General features: G+C 42.3%; 2 protein-coding genes across 8 annotated transcripts in view; one reads left to right on the top strand and one right to left on the bottom strand.

Annotated features, from left to right (window-relative positions):
• Window positions 1–22,608, bottom strand: part of CMSS1 (cms1 ribosomal small subunit homolog) — a 364,144-nt gene that overhangs the window by 246,254 nt on the left and 95,282 nt on the right. The window lies entirely within an intron of this gene.
• FILIP1L (filamin A interacting protein 1 like) overlaps window positions 1–22,608 on the top strand; it is a 121,657-nt gene that overhangs the window by 17,361 nt on the left and 81,688 nt on the right. Inside the window, exon 4 of the mRNA XM_073307517.2 lies at window positions 11,328–11,506. Coding sequence (XP_073163618.1) covers window positions 11,328–11,506 — 179 coding nt within the window. The remainder of the gene's footprint in view (window positions 1–11,327; window positions 11,507–22,608) is intronic.

The following is a 22,608-nucleotide window of genomic DNA, read 5'->3' as shown; positions in this document are numbered from 1 at the left end:
GAAAAAGCCACCTGCCTGAGCAACGTAAGTTACATCGACTTAAAGCGGTGTCTATACCACACTGTGTCAGCAGGAGATGCTCTCCCACTGACATACCTTCCGCCTCTCATTGAGGTGGCGCAATTATGCTAACGGGAGAGCAATCTTCTATTGCCATACCATGTCTTCACCAGACACACTACAGCACGATCCATGATCAAGAACATGTTGTAGTTTATACATAGGATGTAGTTTATTTTCATTGGGATGAAAGGAGAGAGGGATGATGTTTAGGTGGGATAGAAGATAGGTATGACAGACTCCTATGTGCTTTCTAGTGAGGGTGGGATAAGGTAAACATTGGAGGAAGATTGTTACACCCCCCCACTCTGCAAAAACCAAGGTGGATGAAGCAGGATAGGAGTCATCAGAAAGAATTCCTATTGGTCTTGAACTGGCCAGAAAAGAGTTTGGACTTCAATTCCAGCTCACAAAAGGAATATTACTTGCCCGGGCTAGAGATGCACTTCTCAAACAATTCTCTCAGGTCAGGCAAAGTGGTTCTCTTCTCAGAGACTTCTTTCAGAACGGAGTCCAGGATGTTAGAGGAGAGCAAGGAAATGAAGATAAGACGAGACTGTTCTCCAGAGAGTGAATCTAGAAAAACTGTGAGAGGCAGCTCATGAACTGACGATGTAAGTTCCAAGATGGATGGACCTCAGATCAATGAGGCTGAAAACCCCCAGCAAGGCACATGGAAGGTTTCTACTGATCAAGAAATGTTGTCTTACATCTGAAATAGTTACCCTGGAGGTGTACAAGGTGCAGATGGAAGTGGTCACAGTCTGCTAGATGGCAGGTTTTCCTGAGTATATTATCCATTTTACAAGATGATCACAGAAGGAAATGATAGACTCCAGAAACAGGTCTGAGGGTTTGGTATGAGATGCTACTGCTGAGCCCACATTCGTGTGGGCCAGTCACAAATCATGAAAGGCATGATTCAGTCACAAGATTCTTTGCAGGTTCTTGGGGCAGGAGGGAAGGGAACCAGGGGCCAAGCAACCTACCATGAACAAGGAAGAGCCTGGTCCAATGATTCGCCTACATAAAGATGGGGGAAACAAGCCTCATCCTCTTGGGCATTAGACTCTATTGGAGAAATCTTCAGGGTTTTAGTGGGATGGGAGAATAACTAAACCCATTCCTCCACAGAGACTCCAGGATTCTCAGAAGAGATCTGAAGGCTCAGAGTACAGGTCCAATTCTCCTTCCTCCAGAGACTCACAATATGAGATAAAAAGTAAACAGGTGGATATTTTGGCTCCTAGCCAGAAAAGAAGTTCCTCGCAATTACTGGGGTGGTGGCTTGAAAAATACAGAAAGAAAGTCTCTTTTGGGAGATTCTTGGGTTAGGGAGAGAGAAGAAATACCCTACTGGGACGCCATGAACAAATGGCTAATCCAGTCTCAGACCTTGGGTGGAGGCCCTCTCCAGATAAATCAAAAGAAAACAGGGAGTGGCTCTGGGTGTTGCCTATCCCAGGACTCCCCCTATGAGTCTGAATTTGCTAGGTCTTACTGGATGGTACATTCCCTTTCTATCTCTGGTACGTTAGGAGCCAGGAGCAAGCCTAATCCCATTTGACCAGGCTATCATTGCAACAGGACAGCAGGGAGGGGCGGGGGACTTCACACAGAACATGCTCACACAGAAGTGGTATTTTTCTGTCCTCCTTCCCTCAGAGAGCCATCTCCTTTCTTCTGTTCCATTAGGGCTCTGGAGCCTTAAAAGGCTTGGGGGGGGGGGGTGACACCTTGAAGAGACTGTACCAACTGCAGCTGCCTCTGAGAGGCTGGAGAACAATTTGGGGACAACTCTATTGTATTCTATACTAGTTCTTGTACTACTCTTATCACCGTAGTATCTCAGCGCCTTCCAATAGTGCTTTAAGAAACGTGAATAACACCTGTCACATGTGGTTAATTTGCCTGCTATGTCTGTCTACCTTGCCTGCTATAGGGCAAGAGGCTGGCCATGGATAAACCTGACTTCAGATTAGTTGCCACTTGTCTGACAGATGAGAGGAAATGCACCAAACATACTGGTGGCAACTGCATGATGGAAGCCCTTCCCCCAACTTTGAATATTTTTTTTTAAAGATGGGGATAGGAGGATTAACACTCTCCTCTCTTTTTCTATTTTAATATCCCTATCATTAACAAGCCACTTCAGATTTAGAACTCTCTATGGCCACTGGTAGTTTAGCTGTAGATCAGCTGTTTTGGACCTCATGCTCTGAAGCTCAGAAATTTGCCATCACCTTCCTCTCTGGTCAGACTCAAAAGTGTGTAACACTGAGATTTGTCCATCATGCCTCCTGGGGGAGGGGGCGCTAACATCTTGTATCAGTCTAGCCCAAATCAAGTTTTAATCCATCTGTTCAAGTCCAACGCCAATCAGCTGAGAGAAGGATGCATGCTTATCACCTACTAAACAGAGCACATTCAATAGCATCTCTATCATCTTGCAAATTTTGGACACAAATTTCAAATGCCCATAGAAGAAGGCAGGCAGTGCCCAAGGATTACAGTCATGGGGGGCAAAAAGTAACATCAATGCTGGAAACTTGGCAGCTGGGACAAGAATATTTTGTCTAAATAAATATTTGGCTCATACTGTTGAAAGGGAGGGAAAAAAAGGCCAATATGTATTCAGAAAGACCCAAACCTCTCTCTGCACAGTGCTTTATCATATATAATCTTAAACCAAAGATTATTTACACAAATATACTCTAACACTGGCATTATTAATTAATTTATTCATTCTCTGAACATTGGATTTATATAAAGAAAAGCAACTCTCTCGGATTTTATATTGGCACAGTGCCACTACACACAAAACAGCCTAGAGAAAAAGTTTGAGAATCCAGTTACAGCACAACAGATATGAGACATGCTATTCTGTTTTGATTTTAGATACCAGTGGGTGGTAAAATGTTTCTAAATGATTAAATTCCTGTGACCTTCTAGCTTTTGAAACTATTCATCATTACGCAAGAACTAGCCTCTCACATTTTCCATTGTATTGTACAGTATGTCCAAGTGTTAGATCTAGCAAAAACACACAGCTAGCAAGAAAAAATTACAAAACAACAGATCATTTAATTAAGATTTTGTAATTATATTTTTAGTGGACCTTTACATGGATGCTTGTTTGCACTCTCTGGGTCTTTAGTTAGAGACTGTATACAGAGCCTATTTTTTGCAGATGCAGCATTTGGCCGGAGAGTTTGGGGAGCAATCCTGCCTATTTAGAATTCTCACATCCAGTGTCTTTCCTTGGATTGCAGTTCACATCCTTCCAATCCTAGAGTTGTAGGTACCAAGTATGATGGTTTAGGGACATCTTTACCTTTCACCCCTCCTCCCTTAGTGTCTCAGAGTGCACCCCACCAAGTGACAAGCCCTGTGCCTATACCTCTTTCAAAGCAGAATCAGGGGCGTGGCCACAGCCCACCCACTTAGCTTCCAGGCCCACCCAAATCTGAGCAGGGTATAGTGCTGCCACAGCAGCCCAGAGCATCGCTGAGGCACCTGAGATCCAGGACAGAGCTATGCGCCCACCCTTCAGAAAGCTACACTCCAGCAGCTCTGCCTGGCCATCTTCTGAACCACCCCATGCGTGTGCCCCACTAAGCAGGTGAACCTTGTGTCTGGGGCACCAGGGCTAAGAAGAGGGCGTGACATCAGGGGAGTAGCTGAGCTAGCACTGTCTGTCATTGCCCACCCACCTGAAAGTTGGACCCACCCAAATTTCCACTCCTAGCTACTGAACAGAATTCCACAATTCTCCCACCCTGAGACCCTGTCCTCTGACTACAGCACTGGGTGTACGAACCGTGATTGCTCAGCCACTCTGGGCTCAGCTACCTACAAAACTTCCCTTCAGGAGCTGTGACAAGCTGTGAACACAGTGACCCTAACAGCCTTTTCAAAACAGAGTATTGTGTACTCACAAAGGTACAATCAAAGCATAACAAGAGAGTAGGAGTTTTTTTCACACAATAAACAGCCTTTACAGCTATCTGTCCAATCTAGAGGCTTAGGCAAGCATAGTTATCACCCTCACCCTCTGGGGACTGAGGTTCAATCTGATCCCCAGAGTCCTTGCCTCACTCTTCCCTCTTCTACAGGAACTGTCCTTTTATCCCCATCAAATTCTTTGTTTCAGTTTCAGCTGCCCCCTCTCCTGCCAGGTTACAGCCAGGCTGTTGATCTCAGTGAGGTCAGAGGCAAACCTTCCAAGTGAATATCTGCATTGTCCATTAAGTATCAATGAATGGAACAATGTGACTTTGTTGTCCACTTCCCTGCATACATACAAGTAATCACTGCTTTAATAAACCTCTTGTAATTACAGCAAACACCACAATGGAACTCCAAACAGATAGAACATATAATATTAATAAAATACTATAGGGAGCTCCCATGTCCTTCACACCAAGAATCACAAACAGGAATATTTTCCCCTTTTAAATACTATTTATTCATATCAGATTGACTACCCTGGGCATACACCTCCAACAGTCATTTATATGCTGGGAAACCAGCCATTCCTTTATGTTTGGCTTTAATGAAATGTAAGCCAAGAAATTTCAATAAGTTTTCTAAGATAGCAATTTCCACCCTGTTGAAGTCACATACACATTTTTGAAGCAATGGCCATATGGATCTCTCAGCTTCTGGCTTCCTTCTTCCCTGTCCCCACAGATACATACCCCAAAAGATCTCAAGCCTCACACCTCCTATCATGGCCTATTTTCCTGAATTCCCTTATATCATTGACTGTGACTCCACTAACGTCATCAGGAGAAACTCACCACTTACTGAAGCATTCTCAGTGAGTCCACTGAATTGTCAACTGAGCCAAAGTGAGGGTCTCCTCTATACTTATTTATTGCCAACTTTTAGATTATCTGCCTGAAAGCTGACCAGAGCCACCTCATCTGAGAGCAGGAGACTGCATAAAGTTTAACAATGTGTGGAGCAAAGTTTTACCAGTCTGATGCAGAAGCTGCGTAATGGGATGTAGAACACTTGCTTCTATAGCAGGGTAGAATTTTACAAATTTTGAAATATTAAAATATCTAAAAAATTTGGTAAATACTTCAAATCAATTCAGAAAAAAATTCCCTCTCTTTTTTGACCAACAATAGAGCTGGTCAAACTATTTCAGTTTTTGGAATTCCTATCTTTTTATTTAAAAGGGAGAGGTTTAAAAATAATTGAACTTTCTTCTTTTCCCACACCAGCTTTACTTGCTCCCCAGTGAACAAGGGGTTAACTTCAGCTCAGTCTTGCTATCCTTTTGCACATGATTTTTGAAGAAGGGCTATAACTGTAGCTGTTTGCGAAGCAGAAGAGAGCACTGAGAAGGTTGGACTGTGCACAGTAGATACACAGGAATGGGTTGGACCCCAGAGGTTGGGGAGTTTTCTGATTAAGTTGAATTATTCCACGAAGAAGAGACCATGCTGACTGGGGCAACCTACCACCCATCCACTATGGCTGGGCAAACTAATCCAGGAAGAGAGTATTTTTATGGGTTTTGCATGAAATTTAGCACCAAAACATTCTTGTATCCTGACTAATGAACAAGAGGGCCATAGCAGACTGTCCCAACACTCTCTCTGACATATATAGACCTTAAGGCCCAAAGGGAACATCATGGTTGTCTACTCTGATCTCCTGCACATTGCAGGCCACATAACGTCATCCCCCATTTCTTCAATAGACCCATAACTTCTGGGTGAGTTACAAAAGCCCTCCAATCTTGATTTAAAAACTTCAAGTTACAAAGAATCTACCATTTTACTCTAGATCAAACCAGCAAGTGACCTGTGCCCCATGCTACAGAGGAAGATATAAAATCACGAGGGCTTCTGCCAATCAGACCTGTGGGAAATTTCCTTCCCGACCTCAAATATGGAGAACAGTCAGACACTGAGCATGTGGGCAAGACCCACCAGCCAGACATCTGGGAAAGAATTCTCTGTAGTAACTCAGAATCCTCCCCATATATAAAGGGACTGAGAATTCTTTTTATTTACAAGTCTTCTCTAACTAAATTCTTTAGAAAGTAAATACCTGGATAACAGCAGTTGTCTACTTTATACTCCTATACATTTTTGGGTAAGAGGGAGATCTCAAGAACTTCCTAATGGCCTGCTTGGAACCATCGACCCCAAGTTAAAAAAAACCCCAATATTACCATGCTTGCCATCTGGCTCCAAAGTACCGTACAAATCATAGATATTAAGCTACATACAAAGAAGAGCATCACTACAGATCAGAAAAAGTGCCACAGTAAATAGGAAAGAGGACAAAACAAGGGCTGTAGGCTGATTTTTCAATCCAACTCACTTCTGTTCCTGGAACTCATGGCAGAATCCAGCCAAATGTGCTGCAAGATGAAGTCTTGGTTACTGAGAGAACCACCATATCTAGGTTTCAAATAAGACAACATTTTCCCCAACTCAGAGAGACTCTCTTTCAGCCCAGCAAATCAAGATTGCCTTGGTCAAAGGACTGCCAATCCTGACTGAACAATGCAGGCTGGAGAAGAGCTGTTCCATTTTATGTTTCCCTTAATCAGGCACAAATACAATACAAGTCACTGTAATAATAAAGGTCTTTTGCCACTTCAGAGAAGAGCTGAAACTGACATTTACAGAATGAATGACTTCTCATTCTTAGTTTTGTTTGAAATGGAACTTGAATTTACGTGCATCATGGCTACACAGAGAACTTTCCCTCAACCAATAAAGAGTGCCGAGAAAAAACAGGAAGGGGTATTTCCAAAATAAGAAGGAAGAAGACACATATGAAAAAACCCATATGAAAAATAATCTTTTCTGTTTGGAACTTCAAGTTAACAGTCTTACCAATGCTTTGGATTGCCACATATGTTTGGGTTACCATTGCAGATATGGTCCATCTGTCATCCTCTGAATACTATGATATCATCAAGATTGGCACATTTCAAATAGTCAACGTCTACAAGCCTCCTAGCATTAGTTGGGGTCAACAGATCCTTCCAAGCTTACAGCTCTTTATGTTGGAGACTTCAATAGCCATCATACAGATACCAATCGCCACAAGCACAAAAAAGCACCAGCAGAACTTGTGCAAAGCCAGCTAGGAGAAATACAGCCAGGCACTGGGACAGAGTATTGTAACGATACCACCCCACCACGTTCCGATAGAGGAGGCTTACAGGCATTTCTGTAGAGCCATCCATTCCACGCGGATACTGCCCTGTGTACATCCCCTGCCTTGAAGAGGAGTGTGATGCTCTACTCAAGCAGTATGATTCACCTGGTCAAATTTAATCAAAGTTTTGAGCTGTGCTCACCAAGCCAGATGAGAGAAAAAGACTAAGAACCTGGACTTTACTCGTTCCAGCAAGAAATGCTGGCGTTGTCCAGCAACCACCAACAAAGCTGATCATCTGTGAGTGCTAACCAAATAGCCAGGCACTGGCTTCACATGGGAACGACACCCTTGGAAAAAGAAGTGAACATTCAAGTCCAGAGCAAGTGGAGGGTGTTCCAAAGGCAACACAGATCCAGAGCTTGCCCCGAACCTTTCACTATCCCAGAGCTGGACAGAATGCTAGATAACATCAAGTTTGGCACGGCTGCCAGCTATGACAATGTCCTTCCAGAGTTCCTGAAAAATCTTGGCCCATGTGCCTGCTCTTGGCTGGCTCAATTCTTCACAAGGGTCGCCAATGAAGGAAGGCGGCCAAAAACCTGGCACATGTCAAAAGTCATCGGCCTCCCAAAACCACCACCTAGTAAAAACCAGGCGTCACTCTACACGCTGCTTTCTATGTGTCTCAAGGTTCTAGAGCATCTACTTTTACAGCAAACACCACCAGAGGTACAAAATACCTTGAATGTCGAGCAAGCAGGCTTTCAACAAGGTCAAAGCACATGTGACCAAGTACTTGCCCTAACCACATTCATTCAAAACAGGTTTCAAAGAAACCTTGAAAACAGGCGCTATTTTCCTTGACCTCACTGCAACGTACCTCACAGTGTGGCACAGGTGTTTACTTGTTAAAGTATCAAGAGTCCTCCCCCCATGGGTTACTGATGCCATTGAACTGCTACTCCGAGACAGACGGTCCAGGGTACATGCGGGTGAGAAAACAAGTGCTTGGAAAAAACAGATGAATGGGTTACCCCAGGGGTCTGTTCTAGCCCCAACCTTGTTCCAGCTATACATCAATGACCGGCCATCCACCCAGGCAAGGAAGTTCATTGATGCAGACAAAATCTGCTGCAGGCTATAGGCTCAGACTTTTTCCAAACTGGAGAAGACCCTGAGTGACGATGTTACAAAGCTGGTCGACTACTACAAGACCTGGCGCCTTCAGCCTAGCACCAGCAAGACTGTCCCTAACACATTCCACCTCCACTGTGCCAATGCTAAAAGAGAACTAAACATCATAATGAACGGCCAGAGCCTGAAGCATACCCAGCATATCGAGGGTGTGACCCTCGACTGAACACTGACATACAATAGCCACCTGAGCAAGATAGCAGCAAAGGTCAAGACATGCAACAACCTTCTCAGCAAATTAGCAGGCTCTTTTTGGGGAGCGGATGCTCCAACCCTAAGGACCTCAGTCCTTGCCATCTCGTACTCAATAGCAGAGTACTATGCATCAGTAAGGAGTGGGCTGGCACACACCAAACTTGTTGATGTGCAACTCAGCTCAACAATGTCTATCATCACAGGAACACTCTGATTGACTCATTTTCCATGGCTTCCAGTTCTGAGCCATGTTGCTCCCCCCTTACATGGGGGGGGGGGGAAGGGGACATTGCAGCTGAAAAGCTGATTGAGAAGGTGCGTGCCTACCCACACTTGCCCTTGTTCAATGACCCTCTTAGCCCACAAGCCATACATCTTTCATCATGACATCCACTGTGGTTGAGGCTGCCATGCTAGAACATGACAGCGGAGTCCCTGAGGCAGGAAGACTGGTGCTTAACACCAACCACCAATCAGTTCCTCAGCACAGACCCTACTGCTCACCCGCCTGCCTTCAACCTGCCACGTCATCAGTGGCCCCATCTGAACCGATATTGGATGGAGTAAGGCCTCTGTGCTGCCAATCAGCACCGTTGGGGTCTTTGAGAAAATGCAAGCTGCAGCTGCCATGCAGATCAAACAATGATATACACATTGTCAAGGAGTGTCCACTAACCAAATTCAGCGGTGGGCTCTGAGAGTTCCACTTGGCCACTAAGAGCGCTGTTGCTTGGCTCAGCAAATACACAAATGCTACATAAATAAATAAATGCTTCTGATTTTGTCACTGTCAGCATCACCAAATAAGTCAACAATGATTAAAGAAGAAGAAAGAGAGCCTACAAGATCTATCTGAAATAAACCATAAACAGATCACAAATTCTGCAGAAAGCTTACAAAGAGTCTGGGTCAGGTACGAGGAAAGATACTGGGACCCACAGGGGAAGAACAAAGAATGTTCACTCATCCAAGGAACTCGTGTGTCACTCTGGACAGAAGGACAGAAGTTTCGTCCTTACATTTTCCATCGTCTCTAATCTTGGGAGAACCGTGAATGAGCATGAACTAAAGATGACCCATAATGCTCTTTGGTATTATACATACATACATAAATAAAATGGGCCTGGAGAATCTGAGGCCTCCAGCATTTCTATGGGCCCATGAAGTGCCTTACCGCGAAAAGATGCAGAAAGATAAAGCAACTGAAAGCTAGGACTGGTCTTGCTTTACTAACATTGACGATTTCTGAATTTTCCCGTTAATAGAGTAAAATACTAAAAAACAGTCATGACCCACTAAAACTGAATGTGGTTAAAAGAAGACCCTAACCTTATACCGCAGACTTACCTTTCCAAAAAAAGGAAATCAACATGATTGAGTTAACACAAGAACAATGACAACCTTCTGAGAAGGAGGAGGTGAAGAAACAATGGGACACAGATTCAGAATTTCTCCTAGTTTCTCTGGCTGCTGAGAAATCCCTCCTCTTACCCTCACTAACAAGATCAATGGCTCCTAAGTGCAAAATCCAACTCTTTATTCCCAGTTTTGCACAAGTATTCCTGCACATTTTTAGGGGAACTGAATTTTAAAAGCTATCAGCTATTCTCAGGTATTTTTGAGGAACAACAGGCAGCTTAATAAAGTAACACTTAATAAAGTAACACTCCAGTAATGCCAATGGCAAAATAAAATTTTTAAGCCGTTTAGGAAAATTAAAATATGCGGTCTAAATTTTAAAAAATTCACTAGTGAGGTTTAAGAATAAGACACCTTTAATAGGGGCCTGATTTTCAGAAAGTGCTGCATGCCTACCCTCTGGAAGTCATGCCCATTTAAGGTGTCTCAAGTTGGGCACCTTCTGATTGAGGCAAGCCAAATCACTAATTACTTATGAAAATGTAGGCTTAGATTTCTAAAAAGCATATGCTTTTCTTTGAAACAATCCTGTCAAATAATGAAAATAACTCCTCATTGTTTAAAACTAGCTGTTCTTCCATCAGTTTTGTCATTTTTTGTAAGATAAACACCAAATTTTGTACGTCCCACACACAGGAGGAAGTGCGGCTAAGTGGAATGAACATAGGATAGAGCCAGAAACAGAGGTCCAATCCTGCCTTTACCATACATTTGCTTAAAGACCTTGACGGAAGTCACTTTTTGATATATGCACCTCCCTCACAAGGACGTTGTGAAAAATAATTTGTTACTGTTTGTAAAGCGTTCAATATAAAACACTGTACTGGTACTTAGTAATATTTCAAATGGAGCTGAAATTAAGATGGCTATTTTTGCTTAACAAAAACAAAAAACAAAAAAACAGCTCCTACCTAAAGTAGAGAGTACCTTATGCCAAGACATCTGTTTCTCTCCCAAATGATCAATGATATGAGCACAGCTCTGGGAACAGTAAATGTTTAATAGCTGCTAAGGAGCTAGCTGTTGAACACAACGTAGTTGAGAGTCCCACAGAATAAAACCTTAATTTATTTTAAAATTTCTCAGCAATGAAGTGGTGCAGTTAAATAATGCTTTCCAAGTAGATTCCAAAGAATTTGGCTATCAGGTTATAAATTCTATTTTATATCGGGTTAAACTTTGGGCCTGTAGTACTTAAAAATGTCTCTCTAAAGATTATATTGATGACTAAGAAAGAATTTAGCATAATTTGTAGTGAACAAATAAATACTGATGCAAGTAAGAATTTTACAGCGCTGCAAGAGTTTTTGGTTTTTTTGCAGCTTGACAAACTTGTTGAGAAACAGAAAGAAACTCACAAACGAATGCTGGAGCAGCTTTTAATGTCAGAAAAATCACACAGACAGACTCTGTATGAGCTAGAGGATGAGAAGAGGAAGCATACAGAGTATATGGAAAAAAGTGATGAATTTACAAGTTTACTGGAACAAGAACGAGAAAGGTAAGATTGCCTTATATTTGTTTACAAAATGTTACTTAATTCAAAAATTACTTCTAAATAGTTTTCTACTTTCTTGTTCTGCATTAAGACTAAGACCAGAAAATATCTCCAAAACAAAATGTTTTGAAAATCATACACACACACACACACACAAAAACCACCAATGTACACAACTCTGTACAGCAGGTGAAGTGTGCCAATAAGTTAACAGATCCTCATCCCAAGCAACCTACAGTTTAATACGATAACAAGGACATTAAACTACAAATCAGAAAAAAGTGTAAGCACATTATAAGCTAAATGCAGCATAGAACTGGTGAATCTTTCAAAGTTTTTGAAGGAGGTTAGTGTCAGGACAGTACGAAAGAAGGCATGGAGTCCGGAGTGGGGGAAGGACACAAAGTAACTCTCCAGAAGAGATATGGACAGACTGAAAGGAACAGAGACAGGGTAGAAAAAGGCAGAGAGGAAGTTATTAAGGGCTTTGAAAATTAGGAGAAAGCCCTTAAGCACTTGCAGACCTGCAATGGTATCAAAACAAAACTTTCTTTCTAAGATGCAACCCTGAATTGCCACAAACATCCAGCAAAAGCACAGTATGAAGATTTTGCACTGGCTATCACAAAGGAAGGATCAAAAGAGTTTGATGTCATTTACTGTCTTTAAAAAATAACTTTTAAAATGTCCCGCCTCTTTAAAACAGCAATTAACCTGAACATATCCCCAAAAGGTACAGGAAAAAATAACTGAGGAACGTATCCTATTCCCTGGACAGCTACTCCAGAAGATATGAGAATATCGTCTCTATTTCCGTTTGCTTAGGAACAGCTTCCAGATGGAAATGTTTGGGTGTGAGAACGTCAAGCCTATTCTAAACTCACATGATGCATAGATAATTCTTCCTCTGCTTTGCCTGTATAACATCATGTTTCATGTATTTTGGCACTGTTCGCGACTTTCACTCTTCCTGCTGCTGCACCTCTCTCATTCAGGTCTATCACAGACGGCATCTAGGCTTTCTACCAAGGACAAAGCCATACGTATGGAACTGTGATTTAAAAGTAAATGCTATACGCATAACAGGAGAAAAAATTATCTTATTCATAGATAAATATAAACAGATGTAGAGGGACACGGACACAGGAGGCAAAGAAGAAAGAACAGGGTCCCCAGGAGACACACAGTGGTGTTTTCTCCAACCAACATATTGTAAAATGTTGATATATCAGGAGCCAAAAAACAAAATGGACAATGTTTTGGTCTACACCCTTCTTCCCAAACACGCACACCTCTCTCAAAAAGCAAGAGAAATTCACTTCTAAGGGCCTGAGCACAAGAACCCAAGATACTAAATGAAACAAACTGTCATCAGCTATACCCAAATCTGTGGGAGTGTGCACAAATTCCACAATCCTTGTTAAAAGAAGGGGGGGGTTGGGGGGGAGAATAAATATAAGATTAAGAACCTTTAGGAATAATAAATAATAATAATGATAATAAAAAGACTGTAAAGAGTTTACCACTATTATCTGCAGCATTTAGTAATATCTGTCAAGGGAGGAGATGGGAATTATTGAGGTGACTAATAAGACCTTAGAGCAGTGGTTCTCAAAAGCAGTCCGCCGCTTGTTCAGGGAAAGCCCCTGGCGCGCCGGACTGGTTCGTTTATCTGCTGCATCTGCAGGTTCAGTCAATCGCGACTCCCGTCCTTCCTACAGCCCGCATTGGCCTGGAGCGGCGAACCGTGGCCAGCGGGAGCTGCGATCGACCGAACCTGCGGACGCGGCAGGTAAACGAACCCATCCCACGTGCCAGGGACTTTCCCTGAACAAGTGGCGGACTGGCTTTGAGAAACACTGCCTTAGAGGCTATAATACTAGATTTCAGATTAAGTCCCAATTTCTGTTTTTTCTTTGGAGAACTCATTTTATGTGGAAAACCCTAAAGGAGTGTGATGTCACATGTTGAGCAGAGTCCAAAATGTTTGCCAAGTGATGTTGCCATCAAGATCTCTAAGCAATTGCCTGCCATAGTGGGGGAGGGGGGAAATCTCACATAAGTTAAGACGAAGCTCCCTTAATGTTATGCTGTACAGCTTGATGTTTGAAACACACACATCATATTTTTTTCCCACTTCAAAACTCCCATCTAACTATCAATATTCTGATTACCTGAATTTTGCATTAGGCTTGTGAACAAGCAGAGCTATGTGAAAAGCTTCACATGAAAAGCAATGCCAATGATTTGGGGCTTTATTTTTTATTCTGTTTTTTTAAAAAGCAGCCAGTTTTTCATCAATGCACTTTAACAAATTTTCCACATAAGTAAGAGGCAGTCTTCCCCTTTAAATGTGAAAAGTAATGTAAAATTTCTAATATGATTTCCATTTCAAAGCAAAATTCATTTCAAAGCAAAATCAAACTTTTGTTCAACTAAGTTTGTCTCATGAAATAATGAAACTACAGTGTATGCAAGAAGGTTTAACTTTGGAAGGGTAGCGTGCATGAAAGCCAAATGGGATTACGAATAATATGGGATTATGCATCCAAAATAATACTTAGATCTCTTGGAACAGACTCCAATTATACTGGAGCACTAGAACTGTCATTGAAATGGTACTGAGACCATCAGGAACTATCAGTCAGCTGCAGCTCTTACTTATCGTTGAGTGCCTTTTATCACCTTCCAATCTCAACAGAAAGCAACCGTCTCCTATTTCAAGAGGCACAAGAGCCAAGAGCTGAAATGAAGAGTTTTCAGTGACATTCTTGGTGATGAATCAGTCACTTATTTATCAAAAAAATATAAAAACCACCAGTCTCCACCTTTCCGCTGAGGTGGTTTCCTCAGACATTGCTTTTCTCTTGCAAGCAAACAGAGCTTATGGTTTGATCCTGCAAAATGTTGAGCACGCTGGCCCTGATCCAAAGAAGCACTTAAGCATATGTTTAACTTTAATCATCATAGGAGTAGTTTGATTGACTTCATGGGATGGCAACAAGACTATTTGTAAATTGCCACCACCAGAAGTTTAGGCTTGCAAGAAGACTAACACTAGCTCTCTAGATGTGGGAACCCATTTTGGGTGGACTTTCAATGAGACATTTGCTGCTAAAATCTTTAGTTTGTTGTTGTTGTTGCTGCTGTTTTTAAAATCTCCTTTCTTGTTGCCATCCTGTGACAACCACTCCATGGCCTTCTCTCATTAAGAAATACAAAATGGTTTCCAAATTGCATCTTGATGGTTAACATCCCCTTTCTGAGATTTACAGTAAGTATCTGAAGACACATGTTGAATTTATTTTTCCGGGGTTGTTTTCCTTTTTGTTTTTTTAATTGCTGCTGGTTTGTTAGTGACAGGAGGAAAAATTAACAATATTTTTATTACCTTTATTCATTCACAGTCACATGTGCCAATTTTATATTAAACTTATTTTACTTATTAAAAACCTAATAAAATAAACAAGAATTATTGCAAATGCTGCAATAATAAGTAAATGCTGGTTTTTCTTTCTTTCTTTTTAAAACACAGCCCACTGTATAACACTTGCTCTTTGCAATTCTTACCAGCCAAAAAAACAAGTAGAGTTTTGTGAAGACTATAGGGGTCACTGGGCAACAGGGTGGGGACAATGGACAATAACTGGAAATGTCTTTCCCACATATAAGCACAAAGTATAACCAGTATGTGTCCTGGCCAAATAGGAATGAATTGGAATTTGTAATGAAAGAGGTGCCAGGGCTCAAGCATTTTTTTTTTTTTTTTTTACTTTCATAACTGATGCAGTAAGCCCAGAGGTGCCTGGGCTATAAACTGCCAAGCCTAAAGTGCCGGGGCTGAACCCTGGCAAGCCCTGGCACAAATTAAGCATGGATTGGCATGAATCCTACAGACACATGGCAGAGAGTAAGTCGTCGTCCTATGCCTGCAGAGGAAGGGTGCTGTTTTTTTCTACTGGAGCCTCCAAAATAGGTAGACTCAGGGTGAATTTGATTTAAACCATGATTTAAATCACTAGTCAGGAAGACTCAATTTAATTATGGATTTCTACATAAAAGTGCATTCTTGTTGGTTGTTATAACCTTAATACATACTCTTCACAACTCAGAGATAGATGTAGGTTTCATTTTCAGAAGGTACACACCATACATTTTTTAAGTGATTTATTTTGAAAACTTTTCAGATTCCTTTTACAGCTATATCAGGAAATGAATGATTCTTTGGTTATTTCATTTACGAAAGGTAACTGAAGCAGATATTTATGAAGTCATTGGGAGGAGAACTACTCCAATTCAACAGGTCAATTATTAATATTTGGAGGATTTTCTTGCCATGCTGTATTAGGAGGGGAACATCACCAGACAGACATTTAAATAGTTTTATTTAATTCAAACAACAACATTATGTACTCTGGATTTTTTTCTTCAACAGCAAACATAATATTTTAACAAAACAAGCATATGAATTTTTGAATTTAGTTAAACATTCAAGTTTTTTAAAATCAGGTTTGTTTTTGTTAAAATTGTTTTTAACTAAAATAGTTAAATGAAATATTTAAAAAACAAAACAAAAATTGACTATGTCAGCCAGGTCAACATGAGACAGCCAGGTCAACATGAGAAACTTAAAATACTGGCTTCTGCAGCCAACTCAGTCATCTTCACCTTTATTTTCCTGTTTGTTCATAATCTGGAAAAGATAAACAAGCTTTCCTGCTTTTTCAGGTCCCAAACGACTTTTCAATTTGGAATGAATTAGTCCAAAGGAAGAAAATGTTCTTTCTACACCAGCAGAAGAAGCTACTGCTGTTAAAAGTGAGATTATCACTTCAAGAGTCTCTAAATCCAAGTGCTTAAGTGACTTCCAACAGTTCACTGGTGTGACTTTCTTTAAAACATCATCAGCAAACATATTTCTTGAATGGTTCTTAATCCCAAACTGGATTCTCTTTTACGGCCTGCTGCCATTACAGGTTTTCCCTTCTAGTGAGAGAATGGTATGGTAGATCTCAAATCAATGAAGGCTACACTCAGAAAGATCTCAAGACTTCTGCAATACGCTGCTCAAACAGTTTCACTTTTGGGTCTACTGCCTGTCCCTCCCTTCTCACATTTATCTTCAGACTTCTTCCTCTTTTCCAGATCTATTCCGCCCCCAACAATCTTCTATTCATTGAACTTTTTGAAACATTGCACTTTTAGAGAGAGGTAAGGGACTGACTCTGTGAACACAAATTTGCAGAGGAACAATAGCGTTGAGGTCTGTTATTTCTCACCTCTAAATATTATTTATTTATTTAAAAACATTTTTATCTCTGGAGACGCAAACCACAGTTTGAGAACTGCAAAACTAAGCATCTCTGATGGTATCTTCTAGACTGATCACTGAGTCCCATTGGGTAGATAGAAAGATTAACCTAAATAATCTATACAGATGCCCCTGAAACCCCATAAAATTGAGTCCCTAATCCATGAACGATTGGAACTCATTTATAAAACTTTTCTTAAACATTACATGAATATATTGTCTCACACTATAGAATTATAATTTATAATCCCAATTCCATGATGAGATATCTTTGAGCTATAATGTATCTTAATTAAAACTATCTTTAGATAGGTTTTTTCCTCAAAAAGCATTTTCTCAATTAACTCTGATTTAAATTTTAAAAAATCCAATTTTTTGTATTTAAAAAAAAATTGATTTTTATCCACCCTGGGTAGAGTCCACTCTGTCACCACAAGATCTCTGCTGAAAGTTGTCTGTATGGAGACTAGATGCAGGCCCAATGCTGAAGGCATTAATGAGCCATGCACCTGCAGTTATTACTATTAAGAAGGGCTGCACCTGCACAACTGCAGCAGAAGAGCTGTGGGGCTTGTTTACAGGCCATTGCAGGCAAAACATAAGATTAAGGAGGATTGCTACTTTGCACCTCTAAAACCTAAGTTTGACTGGGGTTTGACTGCGTGGGCATCTTTTTCTCCTGACCATCCTCCCTCCCCGTTTTACATCTTATCTTCATATTTCATTTCTCCCTTTTCCCACTCACTATTGCTACAAGATTTTACTTCACATCTACAATGTGCTCAGGGCTGCAAAAGGCTGAAAAAGACATTCTAGTCTAGAAGAGCTTACAGTCTAAAAACAGCCTTTTTCTTGATTTTCCTCTCATACGAAGGGGATCTGATGGGAGGGTGAAGGTAGTGGGGAGGAAAGAGCATAAAGGCAAGATGTGCATTCCATGCTTCCATACTGAAAGAGGGAGGGGAAAAACAGCAAGGAATGGAACTTGCTATAGACATCCACTCTGACTGACAGTCCTTATACCCAGTGATGAGTTGCCAAAATCTTAACGGGTTCCCTCCTCACCCCATGAGGTGGTTGTTGCCCACCCCCACCCCCTGGGACTCCTGCCCCATCCAACGCCCCCACGTTCCTTGATGCCCCCCCAGGACTCCTGCCCCATCGACCCCTCTCCCCTGTCTGCCCCCAGAACAGGGCAGAAGGGTCTCTTGGGCCACCGTAGTGGGTTCCCACCCCTAAGAGCCAGAGGCACCTGCCAGGGGGCGAGGTGGGGAGTCCCGGAGGTGCTTACCTGGGGCAGCTTCCAAGAAGCATCCGGCAGGTCCCTCTGGCTCCTAGGGGCGGGGGAGCATAGCTGGGGAGAAGCAGGGGGAGCGGCCGCTCCCCCACTGATCACATCAAAAGTGGCGCCTTAGGTGCCGACTTCCTGGGTGCTCCGGGGCTGGAGCACCCATGGAGAAAATTTGGTGGGTGCAGAGCACCCACTGGCAGCTCCCCGCCCCGCGCCCAGCCCCAGCTCACCTCACCTCTGCTCTGCCTCCTCCCCTGAACCCACCGCCCCGCTCTGCTTCTCCGCCGCTCCCCACACACACACACACCAGCTTCCCGCGGATCAGCTGTTTGGCAGGAAGCCTGGGAGGGCTGAGAAGCAGGCAGCAGCTTCCCGCTCAGACCAAGAGTGGCGGAGGTGAGCTGGGGCGGAGAGTGGTTCCCCTGTGCTCCCCCTCTCCCCCTGGGTTACCTGCTGCAGCGCGGGCAGCCCTCCTCACTCCCCCCAACCCCAGCTCACCTCCGCCTCCCTGGGTCTGAGCGGGAAGCCGCAGCCTGCTTCTCAGTCTGCCCCAGCTTCCAGTGCATACAGCTGATTCGCGGGAAGCCTGGGGGGGGGGGCAGGGGTGGAGAAGCAGGGCAGGGCAGCGCGTTCAGGGGAGGAGGCAGAGGTACTGTAAATGTAAGATCAGGTTTATTGTCCTTAATTTTGACATATTAAAGAGACACTTTATATGTACAAAAATACCATACTGTATCTCTTACACTTGAGAATCCACTACCCTGCAACAGTTGCCACAATTCATATTTTCATTTTAAACAAATTCATCTTCTTTGGTATTCTAAGAAGCATGACACTGTCTATATAAAATGATACAGCAAAAGTAAACACTTTTGACTTATTTTTATTCTACATGTGTAACCAGCAGTTTTTAATTTCATGCACACTAAACTATTGTTGGAGATTGCATTGTACTCAAATGCAATCATTTCCTTTCGGTTTTCTGGCAATGGGTTATATATTACATATGCCTGAGACTATGTCTTGCAAGTTGTGAAATGGATGCCAGATCTCTATTCATTTGACCTTTTTCATGGGTATCTAGTGTTTGTAGGTGAATGAGTGAGACCCACCACAAACACAACTTTAGCATGGTAATTCTATACAACACCCCAATGGGATAGGCCAACTACTTAATACCACTGAGGCATAAAGACAAGCTCCAGGAAGTGATGCACACAGATTAATTACCTCATGCTAGTCTATGAAAAACTGTCTACCATTACATAGCATAACTTTCAACAGATGTTGTGAAGCTAAAGTCTTGTCAAAATCCACATGATTCAAAGGTTTTCACAGAGTTCCTTGAGCATAATGCAGGGTTAAAATAATGATATAAATACTTTATCTTTTTTTTTTAAATGAAAGTAAAATCAAAGAAAGTAAAAAGTCAGAGGTAGAAGAGCTTTTTGACATGATTAAGAACTCATTTTTCTGTATGTTAAAGCAACAGAAAAGCATTCATTAATTCAGTGTTATTTTAAAATGTTCTATCTATTACAAATTTGGAGACAGGTCCAAGGACTGTAAGCCAAGTTCATTTCTGGTGTACCTTACTGAAGCCAGTGAAGTTAGAGACAGGAATTAATCTGATATTATTGTTTATTTATTTAGATTTTTGAATAATTAAAAAGATGCTTGTCTACGGCGCTAGACATCCTGAAATCAATTAAAATCATAGACAACATTGCACAATACAAGGGAAGACCTCCATCCGCTTAAAACCTTAAAGTAAACAAACCAATACCTCATTTCACCTCAGACCCAATGTCATGCACTCTATTCTGCTACCCTCCCCACATGGCTGGGAAAACAGACAAGCCCTGTAGCATGCCCTAAAGGTCAATGGGTTTAGACTGTTTCAGACCAAGGAAGGGGAGTGAATTAGTACGTCATGTGGCCCTCACAAAGAATGCCTTGCTGGTAGCTCCAACCAGTGATTGCAACCATAGCGGTAATTGCCCAAGGAAAAAGACGGTCTTTCTAGTTGGCAGGTACCAGAATATTTAAGGCTTCATAAAACACCACGAACTCCACACAGTCTACCTGGAACTTAACCAGCAACCATCGCAGATCACTGAGCACTGGTATAATGCATTTCTCACAAGATGCTACCTTCACCAATCAGGTATTCACATTCTGCATCACTTTAAACTGCTAAATTATAGAGGTGCAATGCTGTCACTATAGTTAAGGTTGCATCAACTAGTTCCTTTTACAGGTCAACCTTTCTAAGTCCTCTAAAATTGACATGCTTAACTGGTTTCCTCTGAAATTTGGTGTGTGCCTCAGGAGGGTGCAGGGTAGGGTTAGTGAACTAAATATAGGCCTATTTGAGCTATTGGTTGTGAAGATATAAACACCACCCCCCGAACAGCCATTTTTCAAAAAGTTTCTAGGCAGGGTTTTGTTTTTGTTTTGCTCAGAGCTCAAGATGAAACTATCACTGTGATGAGGGCCAAACTGGTCTCACTCAGTCAAGTAAGGTAGTACATGGCATCCACTAAGTCTTTGGGGGACCCAAATTGTGAACATCATCTAAGAAAATGGTCACTTCTTCGCTCACACAGATGTGCAGGCTGGAAGGACGACAGCATGCCTGCACCAATAAAGAAAAACAACAAACACGAGTGGGTTTCCATGACGCCACTTTAAGGTTGCCTGCATAGAGTGACAGAGTTTGAGGCCAGAAGCAACCACCAGATCATCTAGTTTGACCCTATCACAAGCCAAAGCTGCCACCACCACCCAGCATCCCCCTCCCCCCAACGACCGAAATTAGACCAAAGTATTACAGCCCACATGAAGTTTGACTATTATGTCCCACAGGCATAGGGGGGACTAAAGTACACCAGTGCCCGAGGTTCCTGCAAAGGCAGGGAAATGACTAAGTGACGTACACCCAGATGATCCTGGCCAGTGACCCACACCTCCAAGGAAGGCAAAAAAAAAAAACCAAACCCTCCCACTCTCATTACCAATCTGACCTGGAGGAAAATTCCTTCCCGACCCCAAACATGGCCATCAGTTAGACCCAGAGCACATGGGCAAGAACCAGCCAACCAAGCACCTGGAAGTGAGAATACTAGGTACAACCTCAGATCTGGGTCCATCCCACCGAATGTCCCATCTCTAGCCATAGACATCCCTGATGCTTCAGAGGAGGGAGTTTAAAAAAGAAATAAAACACACACAGAATACTTTTTCTGAGGGAGAGGCTGAGGGGGGAATCCCTTCCTTATCTCTGCAGGTAGCTGGCTGAAACCTTGAAGCATTAGCTTTTAGGAACATAAGACAAATGGGAAGTGAGCCCCATGTCATTGATGCCTGCCCCCCCCCCCCACCACCACCACCACTCCAGCATCACAAGCAACCCAGTCATACAATTGCACTCCTAAATTTGTTCCTCTCTCTTAAAACTAATTAAGCTGTTTGCCCCCACAACTCCCATCAAGAAGTTGCTCCAGAACCTTACCATTCGGTTGCTTGGAAATCTTATAATTTTCAGGCTGAATTTGTTCATGGCTAGTTTATAGCTATTTGTTCTCGTGCCAACATTGTCCTTTAGCTTAAATAGATCTTTACCATTCCCAGTATTTGCCCCTGGTGGTTTGAGGGAACGGGCTGATGCCACTGCCCTAGTGAACACCCCACCACTGATATTTCAAGCCTGAACCTTTCCATATCTGTGCTATAAAGATATAATAACTCATGTTGCTTGCTGCAGGTTGTCTGTGTTACAACATTTTTATTTTCTGGAGTGGTTTTACTATGAACACAGTGGAATAGGCAGCAACCAGCCTAAAAACAATTTGTGTTATACTGGGTGGGGAGGGGGAGGAGTGAGATAGGGAGTGGTGATATGGCTGCCAAGGAATTGGTTGGATATTGCCATATGTTGGTCAATAAAGACGGGTGGTACGCAAGCCTTGGGATTGGTTGTTTGAGAAAACATGTATTTTACTAGTCTCTGGGTGATCGTGCATGTGTGCGTGCACAGGCTACTTCCTGATCTAAGGGCAGATAAATGTGGTGCTTCCAAAGACACATTGTAGAGGACATTTGAAACTGATAGTGTGGATAGGTTGGGTTGGGATTTTTTTTGTCCTTTAATAGTGTTGGATGGAATCCTGTGGGTGAAAGTGAATGGCGTGTGAAAGGAAGTGAATTTGTACATTTCAGAAACTCTGGCGCTTACAGAGTAAAGGTATGTGTGGTTACTGGGGCATATAGAGGCATTGCTGAAAGAGAGCAGAGTTAAGGTTGCAAGGGCAACCTTATTTTGTGCACTTCCAGGTTTTCAGAATTTTGAGTTTTCTTCAACTCAAAGCTCTGCACGGAACAACATACCACCGAACAATCTTTAGCTCTGCAGTAACTCTGCTGTTTTTTCATTGAGTAAGACTGGGAGTGTTGCTCCATGTATAGCACATTCTAATCTCAAAACGACTAAGGCATGGATGG

Source organism: Lepidochelys kempii, chromosome 1 (assembly GCF_965140285.1).
Source record: "Lepidochelys kempii isolate rLepKem1 chromosome 1, rLepKem1.hap1, whole genome shotgun sequence".
In the NCBI taxonomy this organism is placed as follows: Eukaryota; Metazoa; Chordata; order Testudines; family Cheloniidae; genus Lepidochelys; species Lepidochelys kempii.
This window is presented reverse-complemented; position numbering and strand designations above follow the sequence as displayed.